Raw genomic sequence first — 12853 nt, 5'->3', positions numbered from 1 at the left:
GAAAAGAATGAGGTAGCTCCACATGTGCTAGTAGGTGGAAGAAAAACATTTATGAATCTTTTAACTGGGAAAAGGCCAATGGAAAGAGAAAGATACACTTTTCATTTTACATATTTTCTATACTGTTTAATTTTTTTTAAAGTGTGCAAGCAAGTCCATACATGAAAAGAGATAAAGAAAATATACCCAAAGGTCTTGGCTGGTGTTTGGGGAATGAAACCAAAGATAATTTTTATAGCTGAAATTCTTTTTAGAATGACATAACATAGGTACTGTTTTTTATCTTTTCTTCTACCTTTTATTTTTTAACCTCATTTTCAAAAATTTCCTTAAATGCTTGGATTATTTTCAAAATGAAAAAAAGAATACATAGAAATAACACATTATAACAAAACAGCTTTTTAGTTTTGAGAGATTCAGTTTCTTATCAGTAAAATGGAATATAAACGCATAAAGTATCTTCACAAGGCTGTTGTAAAGATCAATTGAGATACATGTATGAAATTACAGTGATGTGATGTTATATAATGTAATGTAGTGAGGCACGGCCCAGCAGTACAGTGTAAAGTAATGCAATGTTATTACCTGACAAACATTGATGAAATCAGGTTTCTCCAAGTTCATGTAGATTTTAACTAGAACTCTCAGTACTTTATTCCGAAACTGTTTATTCTGCATTAAAGACATGCAGAGCTTGAGGCTATAAGCCAGCATTCCTGGGACATCATTCTGAAAGAGATAATTTGAAGAGACATGATTCTGGTTACTGAAGCATGTTTATTTAGAAATCAAATTACTTTAATCGATATTCTTTAGTCATTCTAGGCAGCTAAAGATTTATTTGCTACTTAAACAATAAAACTTAAAATTTTTAACCATTTTAGATGAAAATCTTAAAAGAAAATTACCTATTTCCCTGTCTTCATGAAAAAAAAATAGGTTGAAAACAATTAAATATTTAGTGATCATCCAAGATCATAACTATATGACCATAGTATACTATAACTGTGGTGATGCTGTTAATTATTATAAAATGATCTATACAGCTGTACATATACCAAGTGGCTATGCTTTTCAATTGTGTCTGCCTCTAGTCTTGCTAATCCTCATGACTTACCGCCTATACTCACTGGCCAGGAACACAATGTGATAGAACTATTCTCCAGCTCTGAGTGACTCAAGCTTTGAGTGCTGTCACATCTAGCTGGTGCTCTCCCGAGGAAATTTTGACTCCAGATTATTTATTTATTTATTTATTTTATAAATTTATTTTATTTATTTATATTTGGCTGCGTTGGGTCTTCACTGTTGCGTGCGGGCTTTCTCCAGTTGTGGCGAGCGGGGGCTATTCTTCGTTGCGGCATGCAGGCATCTCACTGCAGTGGCTTCTCTTGTTGTGGAGCACGGGCTCTAGGTGCACGGGCTTCAGTAGTTGTGGCACATGGGCTTAGCTGCTCCGCGGCATGTGGGATCTTCCCGGACGAGGGCTCAAACCCATGTCCCCAGCATTGGCAGGCGGGTTCTTAACCACTGTGCCACCAGGGAAGCCCCTCCAGATTATTTATGTTTACCTTGTGGTTCTTCAAAGCATACCCAATATTTGAGATACTAACCTAAAAAAGTCCTTCAACATAAATAAGCACACCCAATATTTGAGATACTAACCTATAAAAGTCCTTCAGCATAAATAAGCATGCTGAAGAGCTACAGGAGTACTTCTCAAAAAGCGAGTTGAGAAATTAAAAATTCACAAAATTCACTAATTCGAAAAGATATACACACCCCAATAGCAGTGTTATTTACAATAGCCAAGATATGGAAGCAACTTAAGTGTCCATCAACAGATGAATGGATAAAGATGTGGGGTGTCACACACACACAAATGTATATACACAATGTAATACTACTCAGCCACAAAAAAGAATAAAATTTTGCCATTTGCAGCAACATGGATGGACTTGGAGGGCATTATGCTAAGTGAAATAAGTCAGACAGAGAAAGACAAATACTGCATGATATCACTTATATGTGGAAATCTGAAAAATACAACAAACTAGTGAATAAAACAAAAAATAAAAGCAGACTCACAGATAGAACAAACTAGTAGTTATCAGTGGGGACAGGGAAGGGGGAAGGGCAATATAGGAGTAGGGGATAAAAAAGGGTTATTATAGGATTATATGAAATCGTGTGTGAAACTTGTGAAAACTGTAAAGTACTATAAAATTTAAAGATAGCTTTGTTCAATGATTAAAAAAAATTTTTTTTTAAAAAGCAAGTTGTGACCTATCAGCGTATACATGATGAAATCAACTTAATGGGACTAGCATTTTTTAAAAAATGAAATACAATTTTAAAATATCAGGATTACATAAGTAGAAAAAGTAGGTATTATTTCATCCTAAGTTACATCTATATGTATATGTGCACTGGGATGTAAAGTAATACACATTTCTTACTCTGCTTTATTCTTTAAAAATTTATCACCCCTTTACCTTATAGGGAATAAGGCTTCACTGCCTATTCCCCCAGTGGATTATTCCATTTGGGCAGGAACTTTGTTGGTCTTGTTTGCCACTGTATCTCCAATGTCTAGAACAGTGTCTGACACATAATACACACTCAAAAAATATTTGTTGAATGAATAAAAACAAATATTTTAGTTCTATTCACCTGAAGACAAGGGGAGACTACAACTGCACAAAAGTCAAACAGAGCAAAATAAGGGCCGTTCTACGACACTGGGTCATTCATTCATTTACTCATTTAAACAAATCTTACCACTGCTGCTAAACACTGCCTTAGGCTTCGGGGACCCAGTGGTGAAAGTACCTATCCTTAAGGAGGTTATAATCTGGTGGACCTAGCTGGACCTAAGGGTTGAGGAGGGTATGCCTGGCAGGGATTGACAGAAGGATCTGTAAACAAATGACAGTTGAGCTGAACTGTGAATCTTGAACAGGAATACAGCAGGTAAAGAAACAAAAGGAAAAGGATGTTTTTGGCAGGGGCAATACTTTTGGCAAGGGGAATGGGGTATGGTACATCTAGCAGAAGAGACAAGGTCAAAATGGCTGGAGTGCAAAGAGCTAGCTCGTGGAGAAGGATAGGTAGTGAGGCAGGCAAAGTGGGCATGCAGATCAATGTCCATTTAACTCAGTCTTGCACCTCTCTGACCACTTTGGTTGGTAACTTACAACTGTTGTAATTATTTCAAAACACCCCCAAACCAGGAATGTAGCTTATAGTTTTAACCATGATAAATGCATTACAATAGTAGTTTACCAATATAGTCTTCTTAAAAAGGGCAGGGTAATTAAGACAACTTCCCCATGCAAGACCTCAAAGGAATAAATGTGGTAAGATAAAAGCAACTATTCGACAAACACAAAACACAGCCAAGGTTCATTTATAAACATAAATATAAATATAAAATACATATATTTTATATTTTATAAATATAAAAATAAAATTTTTCTCAAAAAAGCACCTTATTATATCTAAGTTAGATTTTCTTTTCACTACCCATGCAATTTTCAGTTTTAATTATTTGCTCTGCTGATTCTTCATCAATAGCAATCTCTAAAATCCCATCATCTACCTACCGACTCAAGTATAGTCTTCTCAAAGACGTCCAATCTTCGTGTCTCCAGAGCAATGCCGATAGCTTGCTTATACTTGTGATCATCTAGACATCGTTGAAACATTTTATTCACAATGCCTTCCAATCTCTGGTCAATTGGTTTTTTTTCTCCTTCAGGCAAATCTGCATTTTCCACACATTGTTTGGTGTAGTGATCAATGCATTTTGCTATAGAGAAAATAAAATAACAGTGATCAGCTGGTAAATTGGGCTATACTACTAGAAAGGACAATGCCTACATTTATAAACATAAAAAAAACTTATGGGATGACTATGGAGTAATGAGCAAATTTCAAATTTTTTAAATGCTGTAAGTTATACCTTCAAATTAATATTGTTCCCTTCATAACAGTTACACTGCAGGGCTACACACTAATTCCAGTAAGCTGACATTATTTAAAACATTTCTAGAACTTCCCTTGTGGCGCAGTGGTTAAGAATCTGCCTGCCAACGCAGGGGACACGGGTTCGAGCCCTGGTCCGGGAAGATCCCACATGCCGCGGAGCAACTAAGCCCGTGCACCACAACTACTGAGCCTGCGCACCTAGAGCCTGTGCTCTGCAACAAGAGAAGCCACTGCAATGAGAAGCCCACGCACCGCAACGAAGACCCAACGCAGCCACAAAATAAATAAATAAATTTAAAAAAAATTTTCTATCTTGTTACTGTTTATTATTCAAAATTATGTTATTCAACTTGACTAAACTGCTTACTCTACAGAGTTGGCTACAAATAGCTGCTGTTTTCACTCTCAAAAACAAACACTTGTCATGACTGAGGATATTAACAAAAACCCTACTGTAGCAATGATCACATGGCAATAAATTACACTTCTTCACATTAATGAAACTATTAGATCGTTGACAGTAGAGAGTCTATGACCTGAAATGTGCCACAGGTTCCAAAGGCAATCCCAAGATTTCCAAAAACCTTTCCGGCAATCAGCTAAAATATTCACTATCTCAATGTGAGGTAGGTTGAACCTATTCACACATACTTCCCCTCTCCCCCAAACAGGGAGTCTGAAAATTCATGCAGTGGTGCATGTGCATAATTTGGCTTTCCCATTTCACGATGATTTGGGTGAATGGGGAGGAAGAGGCAACATACTGAAGGGTATCATGTTTACAACTTACACTACTTTACAATCATACCTTAAACTTTTTAGGAGCAACCAAGAAAGGAAATTTCCCTAAACCTTCTTCCACCTTCTTAAGGAAAACAGCCACCAAGCTGAATGACATATATAGCAGTTATCCTCTCTATAACTCACTGGCCTGTCACCCTCCCTTTCAAAGAGAAAGGTACAAGGAAAAGATTAATTAGTCGCAAACTATAGCCCCAGGAAACAGAAATGATTTGAACTAGGATAAAGAACTGCTGGTCTACTAGATGGCCCATGTTAATGGGTTTATATTTTGGGGGAAGCAGAGGACTTTTATAAATTGGAATATACCACATTCAGGGTCCATCCAGGTAGAATTAGGCAGGTTCAGGTACAGTTAGTAAGAACTAAGTGGCACTCACAAAGCAGACCTTAAACAATTTTGGTTGCAGAAAATCTTCACCAGGCCCTAATATGAGCTTTTTGAACCAAATGCAGTTGTGAGGAAACATTACCCCTATATCATCAGAAAGGAATCTCAGATTTATAACATTTGGGGAGCCTTCCTTAGTTAATAACTGAGGAAGAAAAATGTTACCTCCCAGGTTTCAAATGAGACTTGTGCTCTCACTTACCAGGTTTATGTCATAACTGTATTCCAGAACCGAGCCTCATTCCTAGTTGAAGTCTTATTACAATCGGGAGAAGATTGAAAATTCTAGCCTTGAATTTTCTGAGTGTATTGTTTATGACATTCATTAAGATCCTAGGAAGGCTTTCCTAAATTCTATTTTATATATCCTCTCACAAATCTCACGGACATTTAAAAAAATCCATTCTAATAGTCCCAAGAAAACTAGAAGGGTGAACCCCATTTCCACACAAAGAAAAGCAAACAGAACTGGTCTACCAGTCAACAATCACCTTCTACAAGGTAAGACTAAGATGATACACAGGAAGGCATCTACCACCTCATAACCTCTTATAGACCAGCTGTCCTGATTAAAAGCATCATTTGTAAAATGTTAACATTGCAAGCACTTGCAGATCACCACTGGAAAAAATTATCAACATTCATCAAAAAAAAAATCCTTCAAATAAGAGAAAAGAGATAAATGCACTTAACTCACCATTTCTAACTTAATGTAGGGAAAGTGCTCTGGTTTCAAATGATACGGTCTATTCTTTAAAATCATCTGTTCTTCCCACAGGATTCACAGATGAAAACTCCAATTCAGTGAGTTCCCAACAACAACAAACTTACTTGCAACATTCTCACACCATCATGGCAAAAAAATTTTAAATGTGAACACAAAATCTTACTTCAAACTTCAGGGACATTTGAAAAGTACCTCTCTGGACTGCCTTGTGCAGCATTTCCCAATTTCTGAAAGAGAATACCAATTTTCTCCTTTTAAGGGTTCAGGTGAATAATGCAGATCTCCTCTTAATCAGCAATTCAAAAAACTATACTATACACACTTGACAGAGAACACACTCTTGGGCTCTCTGTAACTATGATCTAAAGCTTGATAGTCAAAAAGACACGTCTGAAGGGTATGCAATCCCTTCTTTCATCTATTAGAACAGGAGTTTTCAAACATTTTTAAAGCTACAAAAGCCTTGAACAAACTCGTACAGAGCTGGTTCAACTTACAAGATAGAGAATCCCGAACCTTACCTGTGTGCTACCCTCTCACTTCAAAAATACAGAAGCAAATAAAAAAACAATGGTTACTAGTAGAAACAGTATGGATTTCGTAGTGAGTAAGCCTGGGTTTTAAATTCTGACCCTCCTATTTAATAGCCATGTGTCTTTATCATCTTGAAACCCAAGTTTTCTCATCTGTAAAACAAGGTTAGCTCCTTCTTCACAGGGCAGCTGTGGAATAAACTATGCTATGAAGAACGACCAGTACAGTGCCTAGTACAATGGAAACACTCAATAATGATTTCCTGTGTTAGAAACAACTCTATAAATTACTATCATTTAATTTCTGTTATTCACAATAATCAGATTTAATTTTTTCATGTAACAGTATGCTCATTGGAAAAGAGATAAACATAATCACTGAGATAACTATCTTTGTGTTAAGTTGGCTGTTTCTGAATAATTTCTTAGATTCATTCTTAAAATATTTTGTGAGTAGAGTGTCTTCATTATTACTGTTATTCATGTTACTGTCCATTACAACAAAAAACAACAAAGCACAGAATTCTAAGGCACATCTAAAAACTCAGCCTGCATAAAATTAGTGTAGAAAGATTATGAACTTTCAATTTAGATGAAATGTGGCAACCTCAAAAATTCAGGGAAAAAAATGCTATATGTACTAGAGCAAGAAAGAAGCCAACAAGATAAAGCCTTACTAGATGGAAGATAATTACCTATAATAGTCTCCACATATTCAGAGTTATCATTGACATTGAAGAGGTCACCTGCTCCAAGTGCATAATTCAGAGACTCCTCAAAAGCCCCCAGGTGATAAAATACTTTAGATGCCACTAAGGCTGCAAACTGCCGACTCCGGAAACCTTCATCTTCATACAAAACTTCTCTGAAAGAAATTAGGAAGTATAGGCCTAGTTCAAACTGTGGTTCTCCTTAAAAATTCCAAATCTAAATACTCAAGTCGCAATTTAGTGGCAGCAAATTTCTAAATGAATTAATAAGCCACAGACCCACATCCACAGATAATTAAGGTTGATCTACTTTATTCCAATTTATAGAAATAAAGTAAATTCTTACATTTTGTCTACAGACTCAGAAATTTCTGCCCAGAAGTCATTGACAACTGCATTCAATTTGTGTAGTGCAAATTCCTGTAGAAGATAAAACCAAAATTCGATTTTGAGACAGACTTACTATTATACTTCCTTAAAAAAAAGTTTCCAACAAATCAGTGGCCAAATTCTAAGTCATATTTACTAAATGACAAATACAAAAGTTTACCAACTGACTTATATTTTCCATTGGGCTTACACACTTCCTTTCTGTTTTCAATCATAAAACATAATGTCATTCCTTATCATACTGAACATTTTTCTTCTTTGACAGTATGTATAAGATTGACTCTAGGCTGCTGGTTTGGATATAAATGAATTCAGGTGCATAGAGCCAACCAAAGTATATTCCAAATTTTTGTCAAATGAAAATAGTTTTAAAATGTGTGATACAGAAGTAACTTTTTGTGATTTCCATTGATAAGAAAACTGGTGTGTGGCGGGGTGGTTTCCAGGTGCCACACTGAGATTCATTTGCCTCAGCTTTGTTAAACTCTAGGGAAAACCACTGCTGTTGCCAAAATACTGTCCTGTCCTCGGGCTAGATTTCAATGACTAGGTATAGACTAAGTAGGACGGCTATTTTAAATGGAAGAAGATATACAGATATCACTAAATTCAAAGAGCTTCGAAGTACTCATATTAAGCCCAGTTAATTTTTATTCGACTCATACCTTAAGCTGTGGTTCTTCTTCATCCAGAAGAGAAATTATTCCAGCTATAAGACAAAAGGTATATGATTATGAAATATATATCCTAAGATAAACTAACGCTTAGTCAAAAATATATCAGAGTTGGAAAAAAAGTATTTTTTGAGGGGTGACTTCACTAGAGGAATCATTATTTTTCTTTAAAACTGAAAAGGTTTATATTTCAAATTTTAAGAATTAACTGTGTTATCAAACCCTCATAATACCATATATATCACATTATTTGCCTAATTCAACAGTTTTCAAAGCATGGTTCCTGGATCCATTAGCATTAGCATTACCTGGGAACTTGTTAAAAATAAAAATTCTTGGCCCCATCACAGATCTACTGAATTAGAAATTGTGGGGATGGGGTCCAGTAATGGAGCCATAAGCCTTCCTTGTAATACTGATATTCATTACAGTTTGACAATCACTGGCCTAATTTACTGACCAAAACGAGAAATTTTCCTACACAATTTTTGAATAAAATTATTCACACAAAATAAACCAAGAGTTATAAAATTATTTACAAAAGCAGGAGTACTTAGTCATCAACTCACAGAATAAAATAATTCAATTATTTCAAGATGCCTATATTAAGGCACCTCTGTTGTATCACAAGTAACCTAGAAGGCTCTGCTAAATGATGAGCAATCTCACTTGTTCTGACTTCAATTACTGAAGCACAGCATTCCCCACGTGACCCTGAGGTGATTAGCACTAACACTGGAGAGTAAAGGAAATAACTGTCCTCTCCAAAAAAATGCACCCTGAAATACAGTCATATAGCAAAGGGATTATTAGAAAAAAAGATGTGGGAAATTACCGTCCTTGGACCATGAAGGAAACTAAACTGTCTCTCAGATATGTTTTCCATGTAGGTCTTAAAATCATTCCAGAACACTGAGTTGAAACTGTGAGCTGATACAAAAAGTGTCAAGGCAACTTTCCTTAGGAGATGTAACCATTTCTAACAGGTAAGTGTAGGTTCGCCAAATAGCTTTGTCTTTAGAGAGCCATACAGGAAAAGATATAAAATTTAGCAAACAAAACTATGCCATGGTTCTAGCTAGGGCATACTACTGTTCAAAAAGCATGAAAGCAGATAAAAGGAACTTCTTGGTACTCTAGGTTGGTATAACAAATCCAGAACAGACAGGTTGAACTGACAGCATGAAGAGAAGACAGATTAAAGAATGCAATCAGGGGAGGGGAGGGGGATTGTGAACTAGTGACATGGAAGAGCTGATAGACAAGAGTACCTTAAATGTGGAACAGATCATAAATGGCAGAATGCTTTATCAAAATACTAAAAACGCTACCCATTCCCTTACCATCAATCAACGGTATGTCTGAACTGCTTTTACCAAAAGAGGTGATGGATTTCTGTATACTCTCCTGTTTGGTTTCACTTATGACTAATGTATTATACGGTTGTCCTGGCTTAGAAATGCAGCCGTTGTCCATGGAACACAACTAAATCAAATACCTACACTCCATACACAAATATTTCTCATCTTAAAAACAACAGAACTCACCTTTAGATGGGGGACGAGGTGCACCTGGGGAATGGGGAATGTTTCAGGATGCTAAAAAATCTCTTATGCCATAATATGAAGTCAGCAGATATTACCTAAAGCTGCTCTATCGATTTACAACATTATTTTAAATAGCGTATTATTTATAAATATAAAGGTATGCTCCAGAAGACACAGCTTAAAAGTTGAAAACAGTTGCCTCAAGGAATGAGAAAGGGAAAAGAGGAGTGGGAGACTATTGTTTTAAAGCTTTTACGCATAATTTTCCTTTATTATGTTAAAAAAAAATTCATTCTCATGTCTCCCTCCAGCAACCACCTATCTCTATCTCTCCGCTCCCTTTCACAGCCAAACCTCTTGGAAAAACTTAACAGTACATGTTGACCTCTTCTTCACCACTGTGTTCTTAGTGCCCTGCAAGTGCCTAGCCAATAAATGAACAAATAAACTAATCCAAACTAGTACCTGTTAGGTTCCGTTTAGCACCCAGGACAGATCCTAAGCCATAGAGAGCCAAAGGACAGGAAACCAGGTGACAAAAGGTTTGGAGCAGAAGCTGATAAATAATCCAGTAAATGTAACCAATGACAGTAACGAATACACACTATGCTATCACCACCGAGTCTCAGAGTAAGACCTCAAAAATCATTAGGTTTAAATTCTATTAAATCCCCACCAAGTGTTGTTTCAGCCTCTACTTAAAATACTCTGGTGACTGATTTATTGATTTGATTAGCTAACTGATTTCTTCATTCGAGAAATACTTTTGAACTTCTGTCATCTGCTCGGCAGTTGTTCTAAGAATTATGAAAAGCTTCCCGCCCAAAATTCTACCACAGAGAGAAAAACAGTAGTCAGGCAAGTAAACAAAGTAATTACAGGACTGTAATGAAGAGAGGGGACAGCTGAGGGGGAGAGATGCAGCATGTTTTAATAGAATGATCAGGAAAGACTAACATTTGAGCGGAAGCTATGGATTGAGAAGCTAAGGGAAAACTTGAGGAAGAGGAGTTTAGAAAGGGGGAAAAGAATGTGACAGGGCCTGAGGTAGGGGAGAGAAATTGACATATTCAAGGAACAGAAAGGCCAGTATGATTAGGGTATAGTGAGGAAAAGAGTAGTACAAGACAAGCCAGGAATCAGATCATGTAGGCCTATAAGCCTGGATTTTATTATAAGCACAATGGAAACCACTGAAGGATTTTAACCAAAAAAATAATATTATGTGATTAAGGTTTAAAAAAGAACACTCTGACTACAACACGAAGAATGGACTATACGGAGGTAATTGTTGGAAAAACAAAATCTTAAGGCTGTCAAAGCAAGCCAGGCAAGAGATGAAGGTGGTGTGGGCTAAGTAGAGGGATCTGAAAAACAATGAGGCCTACATTTACAAGCAGCAAGAAGTTTAGTGCTAATTTTCTCTTTAGAGAACTCTGACTGGATGGAAAAGCTTTTCCTTACATTGAACTAAAATTCATCTCCCAATCATCTGCACCCACTGGAGACAAAACTCTAATCCCATGTACAGGTGACGGCTCTTCAAGTCTTTAAAAAGAACAATTATGTCTCCCAGGGTCTCCACCAATTTCTTTAAGCAATCCTTATAAAACACATGGTTTGGAGCTCCTTACAAGTTACTGTCCTCTGATTATCACTTTGTTTATAGCAAAGCACTTGTGGGGCAACTGTAGAGTAAAACAGGACGAGAAAAAGGTTTGTGAGCAGAGACGAAAAAAGGCACCAAGGCTGAGGACAGCTACGTGCACATCAATCTGCAGGCCGGGGCTTAAAAATCTCCACTTGAAACCTGACTTCTACAGCTTATGCCGCTGCAAACGTCATTCCACGATCTACGCACACAACGGTTAAATGCAGGAAACCTGCCCCGCACACCCATGAGTTCTTCCTTCAAGGCAGCCTAGTCATTATCTAGCCTCAAAACCACAGTTGGATTCTCAGTATAATGTCTGCCTTCAGGATGCTGTCTTCACCGAACACGAAAGTTCTCTGGGTGCTTTAACTAAATATCCTTAGAACAGACCCAGAAACGACCCGCCTCAAGCCTAATTTAATTTCGATTTCCCTCTAAAGAGAAAAGTGCTAAGTCAGGTCGAGAAGTACTTAAGTAGCATGGGCTGCCTTACAGTCCGGCTGCACGGGGGGACCATCCCACCCTAACCACCTGCAAGGAAGGGCTGGGCTCGGACGGCCCCACATGGTCAACCGCCTGAGGAATGGAATTAAGGAAAACCCGTCGGGGTCAGAGAAGGGCCCAGGAAGCCCCTCGTGTCCGGGAACGGGGGTGTGGCTGCGGAGAAAGAACGAGCCGGTCAACCCAGCGCGATTCCCCCGAGCCGGAGGGGGTCGCGGGGCCCCCGGAGAGCCCGGGCCACACTACCAGCCCCCGGCACGGGGGGTGAGCCTCGCGCAGTGAGCAGCCGCGCAGGCCGGTGCTCCGCCGAGAGGTGCCCAGTCACCGGCCCTGACTCAGCTAAAAGCCGGCGTGGCGTCTCCTCCCTTTCGGCGCCGGCTGCGATCCCACTCACCGGCTGAAGTGATCATGGCTGCGCCCCGTACTAGCTCGCCCGCTCGCTCGCTCGCTCGCCGCCCCGGCCGCGCCGTCTATCTGTCAGCTCCCTGCCGCTCGCTCCGCCGCGCCGCCTGGCTCCCCGGGTGCCCGGCTCAGTCACTCTTCAGGCCACCGGCTCGCTTCTCACCCAGGACCCCGCCCGCCTCGGGGTTGCCCACTGTCCCGCCTGCCGCCTGGCACGAATTCTCCCCAGGCCTGTGTCTTCCATGCCGCCACTGCCGCCCCGCCTCGCGCGGGAGGGTGCACGGAGAGCTCCATGGTGTTCTCTAATCCTCCTCGAGGTCAGCGCTCCCGCGGGAATGGGAACCCTCGTCCGCACCTGGGATCAGGCTTCAGAATAGCCACCCCTAGAGACAGGCCCCCCCCCCCCCCCCGCCGTCACCCGCCATTGCTGAGAAAAACGGGTTGAGGAGAGGTGCTCGCGGGGCTCGTAGCGCCACCTGCTGCTCAGGAAGTCTCCCTGCAGCGCCCACCCCGCGCCCCAGCCAAGCCTTTGG

At 39.3% G+C, this 12853-nt stretch overlaps 1 protein-coding gene across 1 annotated transcript in view; it reads right to left on the bottom strand.

Annotated features, from left to right (window-relative positions):
• PSMD1 (proteasome 26S subunit, non-ATPase 1) overlaps nucleotides 1-12481 on the bottom strand; it is a 109317-nt gene extending 96836 nt beyond the window's left edge. The window contains exons 1-6 of the mRNA XM_007184708.3: nucleotides 12313-12481; nucleotides 8208-8251; nucleotides 7499-7572; nucleotides 7138-7307; nucleotides 3606-3811; nucleotides 586-729 (exon numbers count right to left, since the gene is read on the bottom strand). Of these exons, the coding sequence (XP_007184770.1) occupies nucleotides 586-729; nucleotides 3606-3811; nucleotides 7138-7307; nucleotides 7499-7572; nucleotides 8208-8251; nucleotides 12313-12328 (654 nt within the window). The 5' untranslated portion in view covers nucleotides 12329-12481. The remainder of the gene's footprint in view (nucleotides 1-585; nucleotides 730-3605; nucleotides 3812-7137; nucleotides 7308-7498; nucleotides 7573-8207; nucleotides 8252-12312) is intronic.
• Between the last annotated feature and the right edge of the window lie 372 nt (nucleotides 12482-12853).

This window comes from Balaenoptera acutorostrata, chromosome 8, assembly GCF_949987535.1.
Source record: "Balaenoptera acutorostrata chromosome 8, mBalAcu1.1, whole genome shotgun sequence".
Lineage (NCBI taxonomy): Eukaryota > Metazoa > Chordata > Mammalia > Artiodactyla > Balaenopteridae > Balaenoptera > Balaenoptera acutorostrata.
Note: the sequence above shows the minus strand (reverse complement) of the source record. Positions and strands in the feature narration are given on the sequence as shown.